This window comes from Drosophila elegans, unplaced genomic scaffold, assembly GCF_018152505.1.
Source record: "Drosophila elegans isolate 14027-0461.03 unplaced genomic scaffold, ASM1815250v1 contig_149, whole genome shotgun sequence".
NCBI lineage: Eukaryota > Metazoa > Arthropoda > Insecta > Diptera > Drosophilidae > Drosophila > Drosophila elegans.
In genome coordinates this window covers 4,811,918-4,829,617 of record NW_024545513.1, presented here as the reverse complement: position 1 = coordinate 4,829,617, position 17,700 = coordinate 4,811,918, and the positions used below count along the sequence as shown (strand labels likewise).

At 35.3% G+C, this 17,700-nt stretch overlaps 1 protein-coding gene across 2 annotated transcripts in view; it reads right to left on the bottom strand.

Annotated features, from left to right (window-relative positions):
• LOC108136253 (partitioning defective 3 homolog) overlaps positions 1-17,700 on the bottom strand; it is a 38,699-nt gene extending 20,999 nt beyond the window's left edge. For both annotated transcript variants that reach the window (XM_041707188.1, XM_017257302.2), the window contains exon 1: positions 16,575-17,700. In XM_041707188.1, coding sequence (XP_041563122.1) covers positions 16,575-16,694 — 120 coding nt within the window. In that variant the 5' untranslated portion in view covers positions 16,695-17,700. The remainder of the gene's footprint in view (positions 1-16,574) is intronic.

Sequence of the window (17,700 nt, the reverse complement as noted above, 5' to 3'; positions counted from 1 at the left end):
TTTTTTTTGATAAAATGTTTAAGGTCAACACAATATAAGAAATTTTTTCATTGCCATCAAATTTTATAAATGAAATTGTATATGTGACACATTTTTAAATCCACATTTTTCAAATTATAAATTAAAATTAAAAGTATATGGTTTCATTATTAAAAACCCTCTCAGCTGTTTCCGAGCAGCTATCTAATAAAATCTTTAAATTTGTAATCAATCTAATGTTTATGTATTTTTTTTCCGTGGAACTGAAAAGTATATGGTTTCATTATTGAAAACCCTCTCAGCTGTTTTCGAGCAGCTGGTCTCGTTTTATTTATTTTTCACAGTTTCGCGTGTTTCAGACGAAGTTGTTCGACTGGTCCATTGTCTCAGCATCTGGGTTTTATTGCTCAAGTGTGTGTTAAAAACAATAGATATAGACGCACACAGGTTCACCCGAAAAAAAATGTTAAGTTCGTTCACCATTTCACCCAATTTTCGATGGCATTTTTTGTGTTTTGATTTGTTGTCCGTTCCGTTTTGATTCTATTGCTCGAATTATCGGTCAAAAACAAACATATGTTGAGAAGTGGGTGTAATTGTAGCGCTTCGTTGACCTCAAGGTCAACTTTCGCTGTTCTTACTTGCTCTGGCTTTATTCTAATTTTAAATTTCACCAACCCACAATCATTTAACTGGCGCCATCTACTCTGAAAGTTTCCTCTGTGGCGACCTCTGGTCAAAATGATCATTCAATTGCTTTCAAACTGTACTCTAGAGATGGCAAAACATCAGTTGTAGAAGCGTTAAAATCGTTTTGGATTTTGTTTTAACTGTTCAGGTTATTTAAAATCAAATCAAATTTAAATCAAAATAAATGTTGCACTCCTATTTAACTTTTATAAAAAACTTTAAAGATCATTGAAAATGTTATTTAAGAATGTTAATGGGCGCCATCTAGACGTCCGATTATGAAACTATGTGTAAAAGCTGCGTCAAAAAGTGAGTAAATTGTATGTAAAGTTACTGTAGATAGAAAATTTTGTATACAGTTTGAAACGAAGAAAAATTGTTATTTTAAAAATTAAGTGATTAAACTTGATTTTTTTTTATTTTGTAGCTAACACTCATGACCGAAATTCAAAAATGCATGTTATTCATGCTATTCCTTTTTCTTAAACTTTAGAACATCAGTAATGATTCTATTGTCTTCAATCATTTGTTTTTGTTAGTTTTTGTTGTTATTGTTGGCTGTGTCCCGTCCCCAGACATCAATAATTTATTAGTTTTTGGCATTTGTTTAGTTTCCCCGCCGTCCCATTTACCCTAATAATGTTTATTGTCTTCCCCCCTCGTGTTTGTACGTATTTTGTTGGTTTTTGTAATTTTTTGGGGCGTTGAGCTTGCAACATGCATCGATTGGTTGTGGCTGATAAGATATAGAAGCTATGACTTTTGGAGGTAAGAGCCCGCTCTTGCCAGCCCTCCCTAATTTAGTGTATATATAGACTGGAATCTCTGCATTCTGGAACTGCAACTACAACTCACGACTCACTGCACCCATGGCATGTGTCAGTTCGGTGCTTGCATTTCATTTGTCAGTGGAATTAAATGCTCGTTCAAGTGGGTCATCTATACGGCATACCTGTTCGTACCCCACCCGCTTTCGTTTCAATTAACTAGCTGTTATCTCACCTGGAAGTAGATAAAAATGGAAAAGAAAATTAATTTTAGATTAATGTCTTTTTTTTGGGTGCTTTTTGGGGTAGGCACTAAATTGGAACAGTAATATTAACTGTATTGATAAGTGCTTATAACTAGGTTACAATGTTTCTCTTTTGATAACAGCTCTAATTAGATGTTTCATAAATAAAAACCATCAGTAGTAGAAGTATATAAAAGGTTCAAATAAAATAAGTAAATACAACTAATTTAAAAAAAATTAAAATCAAACGCTGAAAGAAAGCAAACAAGTTTATAATAAAAAGAAAACTTTTTGAATATTTCTTTAAGAAACTTAAATTTTTGTTAACAATAAAATCAAAATTAGTTTTTTATTTAGATTTAATTTGGCAAAATTAACCAACTATCAAACAGTTGTGAACATTAAGTTACCGTCAAATTAAATTGATAAACGTACATATGTGTTAATAATATTTTTAGGCATTTGGGTGAATTTTATATTGAAGAAAAATTAGTCATGGCTACCTTCCTATTTTTTCACTTCCCATACATACGGTGCATTTATAAAGTAAACTCACATAAACATCGTATTTTGTCTTTATACAATTTTTGTATGACTAACGCCATGCTGAAATTAAAACCCTGATGCTTACAGAATTTTTGTCATTTCAAATGCACAAATGATCTGAAATTCTATATATATTAGGGGCTTTTGTTTAATTTATCGGTAGTTTACTGTATATTTCCTTCTCTAATTTCCCCCTGTTTTTGTTAGCCTGTTGCTCCCGCCACGTCTCATTTCAATTGACACTCTCTGAATCTTTTGAACCATTTGTGCGGCTTCCTCTCTCTTTCTCCCGCTCCACCGCCCGTCCACCCAGTGATCCACCGCCCCCATCCAACACCCACTCCTCCCAAAACCACCCAAACACCCGCCGCTAAGTGGATTTACTGTCGCTGCGTGCGCTTTATTAGCCACCGTGCACCAGTTGGCCGACGAATGTCGACGTCTCGTGCTTGCGTTACATTTTCATGCAACAAGCAACAACAGCAAAGAAAAACATAGGGAAAACTGGGGAAAAGGGAAGGGAGGAAGAGGCGGGCGGAGTGGGCGAAGAGAAAAATGTTTTTCTAATGTCAAAGACACGATCAATTACAAGAGGCTTAAAGTCGGCGGCTCGTGACTGGCTGCTGTTGTTGTTGCGGTTGTGTGGTTACTGTGGTACAGTAAAATTACCCAGTACAAATGAGACAAATTTAAGATTATAGGAGCTTCATATATTCAAGATTATTGCAAAAAAAAATATCCTGATAAATTAAATTAAAAAAAAAATTAAAGACATTTGGAGGTCATCTTAGAATAATTTTACTTAAGGTAAAAACAAAACATAACCTTACAAGTAATCTTCTTATTCAAGGGTGAAGCATTACCATTTTTAGTTAGTCTATTGCTTATTATGAAAGTAATTTATTTTATCAGTACTGTTAATGTCGTATTTTATAATTACCTTGAATAATTATAGTAAGTATATATTTTTTTTTGTATTGCAAATATTTTATTTATGGAATTTAAACTTTCAACCAGTGTTAACGAGACAAAGTGGTATCTAAGATTGTTGAAGTAACAACAAATTTTTAAATGGTATAATTTCCTAATTAAAGAATTTTCACTGTACTTATTCGTCGTTGTCGTGTGTTAGGCGTGGGGCCCACATATATAGATAGGATTACGAGGGGCCGGGTTGGAGGGAATTCGCACTTTGATTTGACACGCAGTGAGCGAGGGAAACGTGAGAGGAATCGCAGTGTCAAAGGCAGGGAACTCAGGAGTGAAGGCGGGATGTATGGGAATGGGTAGGACCAAAAACTAAACCAAACCCAAGAAAGAAGCAACCAAACCCCTGACATTTTTGAGCGAATGCCTGACGTTTATTTATGCATCTGCTTACTTGCTCTGAATTTTTAAATGCGCGGCAGCAGAGTATCCTGGACTGTGGTTTGCTGTAGGATGTTCTGTGTGAGAAACTATTTACCTAATGGGAATGTGTCCATGGGGAATGCGCCAAGCGAATTCTTCGAAATGCAACAGAAATTAAGCAATAGACAAGACACGTAAGCTGAATACTAATGTTTGGCTTTGAAAAAGTTATTTTAGTTAGTTTTATTAGTATTCAAAGGTGTTTTAAGAATTTATAAGTACAATTTTATATTATTCAATAAGCCATACAATTGAGGCTTCTTTCTATATATGTTGGACTAGAAAAACTCAACTAGAAAACATATGCCTGATGAGTAAATATTCCCCAACTAATCTCATTAGCAAGGTGATCTAGTGATTCATCAGTATTTGTCCCATTTAGAGCACTTATCTTGTGTTTTCCTCAATTTTTTTTTTTTTAGCCAAGTCATTTAGCGCCAACGAATCAAATCGAAGTAAAAACAAAAACCTGACCCAGAGAGACGAGAAAAAAATATATAGAAAATACATGGCGCTCCCAATTGTAATTGTCTAAGCGGCTTGGCTTGGGTCACTTCTTCCTCTTTGGTTAAACAAAAAAATCTAAAAATTTAAACTAAAACAAGACAACAATAAACCAATCGGATATTGCGCAAGCTCAAATTGTTGTTTTCGTTTTGGCCTGCTTCTTTTTTGTATCTTTTTTGGTTATTTTTAATGTGTGTGAATTTCCGCAATGCCATCAACATGTTTGAAAGGGGCGATGAAAGTGGGAGGGGGAGCCGGGGGTCAGAGTTCATTACAAAAGCTCGTTCAATCGCGGTTATGCAAAAGCCAAGGCAGAGAGAGATAGTCAATTTGAGTGAAAGTGAGACAGCAACAGGTGATGAAGAAGAAAAAGCCAAGACAACGACAGAAAAACAGAAAAAGAAATAAAAAACGACGGAAACGCATTTATTTCAAGGCAAACCAGCTGGAGATAAAACTCAGAGATGTAGCTGCAACTTCACTCAATCAGTCAATCAATCATCCAATCAATCAAGTGAATAGGGTAAAGTAATCCCCACAACTGGATCCCCTACCAAAACCACAAAGAAAAAGCCGAACAATAAGCGTTGAGAAAAGCGATCATCTTTCTACAGTGTGGACTGGAAAAATAAATTGAAAAACAATTTAGACAAAGCATAAAAAACACATATTATATTAGAGAAAAATGATTTCAAAATAAAAATATTAATTAAAATTAGTTGTGCGCTCTACTATATTAAGCTCAAATACACTCAATCCTTCCTTTTAAATTTACGAGTGCTTACTGTATTTGGTAACTGGATGTCGCTTTGGGGATTGTTTTCTGACTGTTCTTATTATCTTTATTCTTTTTCTGACCAAACAAAAGCAACGATCGAGAGGAGAAATGCAAGATGAAGAAAGGCTTCTTCTTATTCTTATTCTCCTCATCGCTGGGGTATTCAAAAACCATATAATTTATTGTTTGCGGAATTGAAAAAAAGACAACACTCGCACATACGCACGCACAAAGGAAAAGAGTAAGCCGAGACTTACATTTATGTGTATCGCATGACACAGAACGAGAGTTACAGTGAAGAACAGCGAAAAGTTATTGTAAAATAAGCAAGATAAACAAATGTAATTATTGGCATACGGAAATACCGAATTAGGTAATTTATGCATACATTTTTTCACATTCTTTAAATAGCTTTTGGAAGTTTTATTTTAAAGAAAGACGGTCTCGAACTTAGAATAAAATAAATGTGTTTTGTATTTCATACACTTTAACATTTTATTTGTCTCTAAAATAAAGAAGTTTCTTCTTTGTTTTTATTTTACCATTTATGGTTATTTTCATTTTAAACACAGGCATTTTAAATTAATAATTTTCTCACCTAACTTTATTATAAAATAATCTTTTATAAATACTTCATTTCTTTAGAGTTCACTGTACCGCCGTAGAAAGCGTAGAATGAAAGCTTCCTTTTTCAGCCACAAAACAAACCCAAGACAAGCAAACCAACAAACAAAAGGATCGCAATTTCATGCTAAATGCCACTTAAATATGTTCTTCAAATAGATCTACTACAACAAAGCCCCTTTCTATCATACCCATACTAAAGGTATATATATAGATATTCTCCGCCACACCCTCTCTTTATCTGTGCCTTCAAGAGACCTGCATTGTAATGGATGAGAGAACTGCGTCTCAGGTCAAACAATTCCCAATTCCAGGAATTTACCCGAATGACGGGCGACACAACATTAAAACGAAATTAGAAGCGAAATTTATGGGCTTGGTTTCTGTGCTGTGCTATCGTAAACATAAAAATGTCACTTCATTTGCGGGCTTAAACATTTTTGGCTAGAATATTGGATTCGTTAAACTCTCAAAGGAATTTGAGCAAAAAAAGAACCCTGAACCAAAACAGCCCTGTCCAAAAGTTCACATGGTTTCATAAGCTGGTTTATGCAGTCAAAAAAAAAAAAAACAAACAAAAATTTCTACACAAATAACAATTATCATAAAGAAACACAGTCAAAAACTGAAGTTCACAAAAACTATGAAAAGGCAACACCAAAGCGATGACAAATCTTTTTTTATGCTTCTTTTTTTTGGGTTAAATAAAAAACGTTTCTATATAGAAATTCATTTAACTTTTTCTGGTATTTTTTTTATTGTTCATGGAAGTGAAATTAACTGCCCAAAAATGGTTAAAAATTACGAGGGGAGTGGAGGGAGGGAGCATTTGTCTCTGCATTTCCCACAAATAAATGGAAAGTGTTTGGGTGACTTTAGGCAATAAATAAAGCCCAATGGAAAGCAAGAAAATAGTTAAAAACAACGTTTTTTGTTAGATAATCGGAAGCTGAAAGCGAATCTTGGTTTTGGGGCAAGTGGTTTGTTTTACACAGATATTTGTGTTTTATATACATACATATATATATCAAATATTTCGTTTATTGTAAAATGCAAACAAAATATGTTACGATTTGTTCATATTAAACCGACAACAAAACCAAGCAAGAAGACAATGTTAATAATGAACAACAAGCATTTGTAACTACGCCCAAGTCAAAGAATAATTTTTTTTGTTCCCTTGTTCATTTACTCTCCGATTTAAATTCAAGGCGTGCAAAATAGTAGTGTTGTAGTGGTTTTGTTGTTGCCAAACAATTTCAAGGCCAGGCCAAAGTTGTTGTTACTTTTATTGTTGTGGCATGTGGGTGCATTATACGCACACCTATATGTTAACATATACATATATATATGCGATAGCCTGCTCAATTGGAACGACTTTTTCTCTTCGTCCGCCATTTGCCGCCAGCGTCGAGTTTGTCGCCTCAGTCTTTCGTATTGCGCGAACGCAAAATGAGAAAATGAGAGAGCGAAAACCGCGGCAGGCATGCAAAAGAGCGGCCAGGCGCTCTTGCTGGGCAAGAGCATCGCCCCCGCTCAGAGTACAGTGAAAATTTCATTCTCAAACACAGGAAATATTTGTCATATATTCTTATAAGATTTACTTAAATTTCAGAGTATTTTCGTAGTACTTAAAGAAATTAAAAATTATGTTTATGAAGATGTATCTACTTAAAAAAAATATCATGATAAATTTGTAAAATATCCATTTTAGCGACCTCTGACTGTCTTTAATTAATTGAACAAGCAGGGGAGGCAAGTGCGCAATTTGGTCTGGGCGTGTCCCAAATTGCGGGGGCATTAGAGGGGTTTTAACTATCGGCGTTGCCTTTCGCGTTTTAGCTCACCTTCCTTCCTATTTTCCATTCAAGCGTTTGCACGTGCAGCGCCTACGAAAAGCGGTCACAAAATAAAAACCCAAAAGAAGCCAAAGCCAAAACTATCTTTACAGCCTTTTGCGACGACGGCCTTCATCATCGACATTCTTTGGCACTACTTCTTATTTATCTCTCTCTTTTGTGCGCCTCTGGATGAATCATTTGTAAAAATTTCACGTCGCGTTTTTTTTTTTAGAGGAAACACCTGGATAAATACAAATAGAGAGAAAAAAAAACGGATAGCTAGTTTTTATTTAGGGGGAATATACATATGTGACTCAGTGAAATGTCTGTCTGCCGGCTGACAAATGCTTAAATACATTTTAAAAAGCATTTATTAATTAGAGCCGAAAAAAAGCTGTTCGAAATTAATGGCTGCGTTTATTTGGTTTCTGGAAGTATCTGCTTTCATTGCCCGCCGAACTGACCTAGCCCAAAAAATGGTGCAATCCAAGCTCTTTGTCTTTTTTTTGAACTCAATAACCGTTGGCTGCTGCCAATTCACTCGCAATTCCACCCAGCCAGCCAGTCGTTTATTTTTTTGTTTTTTTCCGTTTTTTCATTTTGCATCATCGAGAAGAAAAATGCGGTTTCTGTCGATTTCTACTGCTTGGTTATTTTTGCCTTTATCACCGAAACGTGAGCGACGTTCTGCTTTGAGTCTTACGTTTTTGGTTATTACACAAATTGAAAATGAAATAAAAACGTTAAGAAAACAAACACAGGAGCTGACAATACGAAGATGATAATGCACTTGGAGCTGTAAAATATATATAAATATTATATTTATATATCTATTTTTAAAAAAGTCACAATTTTGCCAGAATTTTTTCATAATTAGTCATAAGTGCTATTTTTGAAAAGATTGGGTTGTTTGGAAAAAAAAGTAACGTTTTTGGTTTCTTATTTATAAAATAAATAGTTTACATTGGAAACTATATTATTATTATATTATATTATATTATTATATTATAATAAAACAATGTTTGATTAAGTTTTTGAATCCTGAGAACCAAGACACCATATTTTTCAAGAGTATTGAGGGATTGAGTATTGCAACAGAAGTTGTCTGGGTTTTCGGTTACCCGGCGACAGAGTTGGCTGGGAATTCAGCGGAATGAAATCAAATGGAATGGAAGAACCCAGGGAATGAAGTGCAAAACTTGACCAACGAAACAACCGTTTTTGAGCGTGTATGAGTGGGTACTTTATGGCTGATGAATGGTGACGCCGCTACTGTCGATGACTGGCGATGGGTACGAACATGGCTGCGGGTATGGGTAGTTGACCCAAGCCAACCCTTTTGGCAAACACTCGCAAAAAATAAATAAATAAAAAAGATATATGTATGCTACATTCCGATACGTGCCTATATCAGACATGTGCGATATACATCAGCTCCAAGCTTTTGGGAGTACGGTATATGGTACACAACATGCAAATGTTTACACGATAAACAAACATTACTAAGATTTCAAATTAAAAAAATGGTATAAAAGATATATATTTGAAATGACTTATTTATTGTTGGAGATTATTATTGTTTTCAAGAAAATAGATGTGTAATTTTATTCAAATTAATGTTCATTAATTTTAAAGTTTATGACGTTCAAACTGTTTAATTTATAAACATGCATGTATAAATGTTATTTAGGTGAAGATCAACATACTTAGTTAGCAAGCAAAATTGTTTCCGTGGGTTTAATTTCTTTATTGGTTCGAATTTTTTTTTAGATTTTGTTGATATGCTTTTTTTATGTTCGTTTTTAATTTTTTATCAGTGTTTGAGAGACCGTGTTTATTTCGCGCTTACTCATTACCTGAAAACGTCACGTTACTGCACAGAGAATGCTTTTGTGCAACGAAAAAACTAAATACCGGGAAAAGGGTGGAGGCGGGCGGAAGGTGCCACGCCCACTCGAGCTCCACTGACCAGCAGATCGGTGCATTGTTAAGCGCTGTCGGTTTATTTGTTTTCGTCTTGTTGCCACTTTTGTTTGATGACAAAACAAAACCAAACTAGTTTGAACAAAGCCCAATTAAAAAATAAAATAAATAAAAACCAACAAAATTAAATTTGCCTTGTGTTTTGGACCGGATTTGATTGAAAAGCACGGAACAGGAACCACTTAATAATAATATGGAATGTTAAGAGATGTCAATAAATAGGGGAAATTAGATAAAATATATTGAAATGTAAATGCAGATGAAATTTATACATGATTAAATATTATTTTGTTTTTTAAAAATTTTTAAAAGATTTTTTTTTTCATTAACAATGGTTTAGTTTGAACTTGAACTATTTGGCAACTTCAATGCACTTGACCCCAGGGTTCCCCTTCAATGGAGCTTGTCGACACACACGCACTGCCACCTCCCCATCTTTTTAATGATTTTTTTGAGCCACCTTGGCGACCTAACCAAGCATGAATATGACGTAGAGTGGTGCTCCCCACCTTGAACTCTCGTTACTTCTCATTAATTCGAATGATATAGTAAATAAGTTAAAGTCAGAGTAGAGTTGGTGGGTGGGTTAAGGGTCGGTTTTTATTTTGGGTGGTTCGGAAGGTGTGTTTCAATGTTTCCGCTGTCATAAGCTTGTCCAATAACAATATTAACCAATTAATTTGCCTTAGGCCTGTTGGTTTTGTTGCTAAAGGCTTCGGGTGCAACGCAAACAGCAGCTGTTACTCCCTTTTCCCCGTCCCCCATTAATGGGTATTAACCCTCGATCCTGAAATGCATCCCAAGGTATATAATAAACGGAAGCGACATCAAACCAAACCCATCTGGAGCACACCACCGCAAAGGAGTGAACCACCAAAAATAAAAAAATAACAAAACAAACAAGAGACGGGGGCTGACCGGAGGTCAGGGGCGTGGCAGGGAGGGGGCGGTGGGTGCACACACACGTGCGTGACCAAAAATAGCTACTCAATTAGTGTGGCAATAAAATGTTTTGTAATTCTACACGATAACGAAAAATGCACTTTAGGTTGGGCCCTATGAAGTGCATGTTTCCACCTACACTGACAAAGTAAGAAAAAAATATGTATTTAAAAATATACATTCATTGCAATTTTAGTTAAAGCAATCCAACAATTTTACTTATTTAATTTGACAGTAGTAGTTTCTAAACTTCCACCCTAATATCCTATTAAACGAGGTCTCAAGCAGCAGAATGATATGACTTTATAGAAAGCGGAAGAGGATAAACTTTCATAGAGAATGCAGCCCAAGGCAGCAATTTCCACAAACACAAAAACAATCGTGCAATCGTGCCAGGCATGCAAACGCAAGTCAAAAGTGTCCATTTATACTCCTACTTCTCCCTCTTAGCCACATATTCTATTCAAAACCCTGCTGTTAACCCACCTTTTGCAACACACAATATCAAAACCAAATTTGAGTTTTCCAATCCATAATGGGGAAAACAATTTTGCAATGTATGAAAGGTAAACAATCGAGGGACATGGTGGGGGAAAATAGAGGGGATAAGAACAATAGCTCAATAAATCGATAGCCAAAAGGTGCAATAAATTTCAGATCAATGACGAATTCTTGTGACTAATGAAATTTGTTGGACAAAATGTTGTACAACTAAAAAATTCAACAACACTGAGGCAAGTAATATAACATAATTTTTTTTTTATAAACAAAGAAGATCAACAATTAAACATGTACATCTATCAACTCCCCCTTTAATTGTTTTAATTTCCTTTTAAGTTAAAACTGAAACACATCGGCTAAATTCAGAGAAGCCCTCGACAATCGAACCTTTTTCAGTGAGTTCGTTTCTGGGAAAACCAACTGGCAAGTGGAATAGCAATTCCGTATCCAATCGATCGCTGCATTTTGTAGAATAATATATAATTAATCGAAGAACCAGTGTAGGCGAACACAGTCTGCGATATCGGTGAGTGTGGGTGTCACTTGAAATTATTTCCAATTTCAATTACACACAAATAAAGCTAGAAATAATATACTATATAGTGAGTGGAGAAACGATAATTCAATTGAATTTCTCGCTCCTAATTTGGTAGCGTGGCCAAGTGAATCAGCCCACAATGCACTGCAATAATAATATCTATGGCCTGGCTATATAGAAAATGACGCAGTCAACTGCTATTTTGTTGTAGTCCGTTGTTTTTGCCATATAAATACATACATATACACACACACAATGGAAAACATACAGACGGTGTAATCAGGTTGTTGTCATGCCAACCGACAAAACAGAAACTATTATAGCTGCAGTCACAACCCCCAAGAGTCGAGTTTTTCTGAGTTTGAGTTTGGGATTGGGTTCGGGCCTACATACTGTATCATACGTAGTACAGTGCTACCTGACGCCCGACGACAGGCGAGAAGAGAGTGGTGGGGAGGGGGACGAAGCAGGGGTAGGGGTTCTAGTATAGTCAGGCATTTCATTATACTGCTTTGACTTTTTTACGATAAAGAATTTTGATTGGAGTTGTTTGTTTTACAGCGTTTAACTTCTGTAAAGTCAGTTTTCTGCACGTTTATTTATTTATTGCAATAGATTATTAATAAAATTATTTTCCATGCAGCATCAATTTTAATGGGAAAAACTATAGCCACACGTGAAAATTAATATTCAATTGATTTTTCTCTTTCCTCCTATTTCTACCATATTTTCTTTTGGTTTTGCAGAGGTAAGAGTGAAAAATGGAGATGCCAAGGGAGATAAGCTACAAAGAAGGTGGGGTAGGGTGTACGTGTGCGTGTGGTAGGTCCACCATAAATTGCTTTTTTTGGTCAGCCTGCTGGAAGGCCTCTCTCACATTGGCTCATAATTGGCTTGCATTTCCTCATTTTTCTTTTCGACCAACAGCTGCAAATATGTTTAATCTATATTGTTCAAGGGGAATGACTAAAAGATCGCGGGTGTAAACGGAAAAAAACAAAAATAAATTTTAAAGACAAAACAAGGCTTTCATATATGATAATCTTTTTAAAGCAAAACGTTTATTTTTACGCAGTTAACGGTTTTTCTACAATATAATGTTTTTGAATTATTTGTAAGCCAAGGAGAACTTATGGATATGCTTGCAACCTTGTACCTAAATATAATTCCAGGTATTTCCGACCTTCGCTCCATAATTACAGCCGACATTTCACCGACAACCAAATGCCAACGAAATTCTAACGAAATTCCATTGGCCATAAAAAGAAACTGCCCAAGGTGTTTGGTCGCTTGGATTTATCGATTATTTGCCATTGTCGAAGCTTGGCCCCTACAAATACCCCATAAATAAGCCCCCTTCCGCTTTTCCGATCACAGAGAAAGACCACTCATAGTGTTGCTACCATATTTTCATTGTAATTATTGACTTAAACCAATTAGAGCGCACTTAAAATACGCTTACAATTAGCGTGAGTAGAAAAATCAAAAATGTAACCGCAAAAAAATGTGCAAGCGAGATGACAACACAAAAGGAAGAGCGAGCGAGTGTAAAAGAGAGGGAAGAGAGCTGGATATATCTTTTTATGACTAAATAATTTACAAATTGTGCAAAACTGGTTTTGCAGTCTCAGTTTTGCTGCTGCCGTTGTTGCCACTTAATGCCAAGAATTCAGCAACAGCGACCAGAAAAATGCTCAATGCATTTTTTATTTCAACTTGGGTTAATGTGCTGTTTTTCTCTGTATTTAAAAAAAATGTATTCTGAATCTCTGGTTTCCCAGGCAAACAAAATAAACAAATGGGGAAAGAGTAAGCTTCTACCCTTCGCTTTATTTGATAAGAAATAACGCCCACTAAAGTCGAGCTCGAACAAAGGAATTGTAAGTCCATATCATATTGCTTTTAAGCTGAAGCCGAACATCAAACTATTTTTATGCGAATATTGTGGACTGTGAATCGTTTTGCCACATGGATCGAGTCCGTATAAAATAGCTGGCTAAGAAGCAGTCAGTTTTTAGTTCATTACATAAACAAACAAATTTATAGACCGGCTTGAATAACTTTAAAGGTACTTAAGTATCTACTTAACCTATCACAAACTTTAACCTTGATGTGTAGCTATAGAATTTATTTTATATTGTTGAGAATTTAATAATCAATAGTAAAAAATCAATGGCTGGAAATTTCATTTAAGTTTTTTAACTTAATTAATCCCTATACTAAGTTTCAGCTCATTCCATTTAATGTTATATATCTTCAATTGCAATAGGTCAGTTGGTAACACTCCATCTTTCCACTTTTCGTATTCTCGTTCTTCTTATTCCACTTCACACCACACACAAGTTTGCAGCAAAAGATAATGAAACGAAACGCGAAAAACAAAACAAAGCACTAGGAACAAAAAACTGCGATCGCACAGCTGCAAAAAAAAATTGGATTCGGAATAGTAGAAATAAATAAAAAATACAAAAGTATCTCATGTGGCCGAAGAATTTGAAGTGCAGCTAGCTGCAAGTCATTTGATTTCGTTGATCTTGCAAAAAACAAAATGAGTATACAGTGGAGGTGAAATTATAAGCAACTGTATTGTTATTTCATTTTAAAAAGGGATCAAAATAATGCAGTTGAAAAAAAATAATTAAATAACATTCTGTATGACATAAAATAATAAAGAATGGTAAATAAGTTCACTACAAAGATAAGAATAAAGTGGAATTTACATAACATCAACATATAAAGGAAAATTTTGAAAACGTGTTAAAAACATTTGAGGAATTATTTAAACTGCTATTTTCTCCGCAATTGCATTTGCATGGGGAAGCAGTAACTTGCATAATTAGCAAGTTGAATTTGTTGGTGGTTTGCTTGGGGTTTTTTTGGTCTGGAATCGGGCGGCGCACGTGATCGCGAAATGGAAAGCGTCTTATCTGTTGGTAGCAAAACCTCTGCCCCCTCTGATCTGTTTATTTCCCCTTTTTCTTTGCACTTAATTGCAGCTGACACAGTTTCGTCTTTTGGCCAGACAATGAAAGCAAACTAAAATTCACACACGTTGCAACAGATCAAGCACCGCACACAGGTCCCCCATTGCCATTTCCAAGCCCCGATCCCCGCCAGGCTCCGAAATAACACCGGAAATCCACCAGGGCACTCGTCAGGTGAGCAGAAGTCTTCGGTTTCGGACTATTTATGGTTTGGGGAAAACGCCTAATTAGTGGAGCATTTTCTCTAGGTTGCAATAAACAAATTATGACGTTTATGAGGATAGTTCATTTTAAAACGTATTTATTACAAAAAAAAATATTAATAAAAATAATTATTTTAATATTAAAAAGTAATTATAATAATTAATTGGTTCTTTTTAAATTTGTTAATTGTATAAAATTAAGAAAGCCTTAATATTTAGCCACAACCATCTAGAACTTAGCAAAGTTACGCTTTTTAAAACCGAGGATCGTCTAACATTTTGTTCTCCAAGGGTTGGTGTAATTTATCAAACTTCCTGTAAGAATCTTTCACACACTCTTTCAAAAATCTTTAAAATTCTTATAGGAAGTTGTTCCAATTTCCCAGGGCGCTACCCATCTACATAATGACTTAATCGTTTCGGCAAGCAAAGAAAAAAACACAACTCATAATCATTATCAAACAACAAAAAGAAAAGGAACCCCCGCGCAACAAAATTGATTTCGAATCAGAATTTTCCCTGGAAAATTCAAGTAGAATCAGGAAGAGCCCCTCCCTTGAACTTTTGATTAATTATAGAGGACCCCAACGAATTTCAGATGTTATTTCTGATTAATTAAGGTCCCACTCTCTCGCCCTGTAAAGTGCATTTCTCGACCCTTTTTCAGTTCGCCTTTTGGGGGTTACCTGTTGCCTCGCCCCGGCGAAGATTGAAATCGGGTTCAAACGAGTTCAAAAAGAAATAAAAATGTTCTTTTGATTCTCGACTGACTTTTATTATAATTCGAGTCTTCTGTTCTTCGTTTCAGTTCAGTTCAGTTCTCCTCTTTCTTCTTCGATTTGTTGGTTGTTGTTATCATCTCGCGCTGTTTTCTTTTTCACTCTGTGTCACTCACTCACTTTTTTCGGTTTGTTTTTATGGCTTCGTCGAGGAGCTTATCATTATTCAAATATTTTACCTAGGCTCTGTTTCTTTTTGGTCCCCTTCTTTTCGATCTTCGCTTTATCTGTCTGCCTCACTGCCCCCATCACACGATAAGCGCCGTTGAAGAACCTTTTCTTGTTCGGTTTAATTCTAGTTTTTTGGGTTTTTTTTTCTCAAGTAATTACATCGTTCTCAAGTGCAGAGTTTCCGCTCTTGAAAAAATTGTTTACGGAACTGCGGGAGAAATGACGGAGTAGGTTTTTTGGTCGTCCAATTACAGTGAATGCTGGCTGGGAACTTCTCAAGAAATACAGTCAAAAGATTCATTTGTTATACTAGTTAAATTTGTAGGCATTTTTATTTTTATTTACCTAAAACCAAAATTAACCACCTTTGCTTAAACCCATTTACAGTGGGACACACTTGTTTAACAAATTATACGTTTATAACACTTTATTAACGACACTTTCCTTTTTAATTAAATGTATGTGCAAGTAAAAAAATTATGTAAGCTTTTTACTCGTCAAAGCGAAATGAGTTATTATCACAAGTATTTAGTTCATAAAAATAAACAGCGACAAGGTAAAATATTTATACAATCTTGACAATAAAAAAAATGTTATTGGGTTTATTGGCATAATTATTCACATTTTGTCAGCATTTTTTCTGGGGTGGGTAACCAGCATATTAAAAAATCCAATAAAATATATGAGCACCAATTTCTACATAAATTAAATTACCGATAATTTATTTAAGTTTAAAATTTTTACTGTAACAATAGAAATTCTTATTTCACAATAATAAGAAATTCTTTTGTTATTCTGTTTGCAAGTTTTTATAATTTTGGATATTATACATAGATACCATAAATAATTTGGAAAAATATTATTGACGAAAATGAGAAGACACTGCGATCTAGAGATTTTGTTGTCATTAATGATATTTAGTGATGGTGTTATATGGAATATAAATATCGTACCTAATAGGTTCGCCAAATATTATTAAACATATTTTTATGTTGCACGAATTCCCCCTCTATATACCTTAATTATAGTAGATTTAAGGTTATTATCATTATACTTATTGATGGTATTATATAGGAAAGATCCTACCTTGCCGGCTGCTTTGATGTAGCGTCGCGTGGCCTCCTTGACGAGATCGCTGACGAGGAGTTCTCCGGAACCGCAGGGTACCAGAATGCGAACGTCGCCGAAGCAGACGGTGACCTTCATTTCGTTTTCGTACTTTTCGTATTAGTAATAACTATTATCTCTTTCGGATATATATATTTATATATATTTTTTGGATCGCTGCAATGCACTTTCTTTTCGCACTGTACACACATTCACTTGATTAAATTGGCAGATCGTTTATTCCTCTTCTTTCGTTTGATTTTAATTATTTTTCGGAATTTAGCCTATTATTAATTTTGTTTTCAGCTAGGAATTTTTGTTGTTGTACTTTATGCTCGTCTGCCTGCAGCAGCTTGTTGTCGTTGCTGCGACCGCATCATCATCATCATCGTTTTTTCCAGCTGTCTCCCTTGCTCCTTTGCACTTTGTTGTTGGTTGTTAGGCAGCTGCAACAAAAGTTGGTCTAGGGCGGCATGGGTGCGAGCGAGATGCCTGCGTGCCTGGAAAAAGGATCGTTTTCCAGTATGTACTTGTATCTGTATTGGCGCTCCCTCTCGCGCTCGATCTCTCTCTTGCTGGAAACTTTAACTCTCTTTCGTTATTTACTTAGCATATTTCACCGTATCGCATCGCTGTTGTTATTGTTTGTGTTGGTGTGATTCATACACGCGCGCACTAAAAAACGAGTTACAACAATAACAAGAACGCGATAATACCCAAAAACAACAGCAACAACGGGCCAAGATCATTTATTTACTTTTTTTTAAGTTCTTCACTTGGCATTTGTTTTGGTCATATTATTAAATATATTATGTACTGGCATACATTTAAATTTACGGTTCGATCATTTTTTACTCTCTTTCAAAGTTGCTTTTGTCGTGTTTTTCGTTTTCGGTTATCTCTCCTTTTCGCCCGCTGGCGTCGCTTCTAATTTTGTTTAGCACTTTTAATATAGCCTTTTGTTGGTTGCACATCAAGTACTGTAGTTGACCGCCACTCTTATTAATAATACATTTCAACTTAAAAAAATACAAAAAAATTCGCGAGCCGCGCTTCGGATTGAATGCAATGCGCTCGGAAATTCGAATTTTTGTGCAGGTCGACA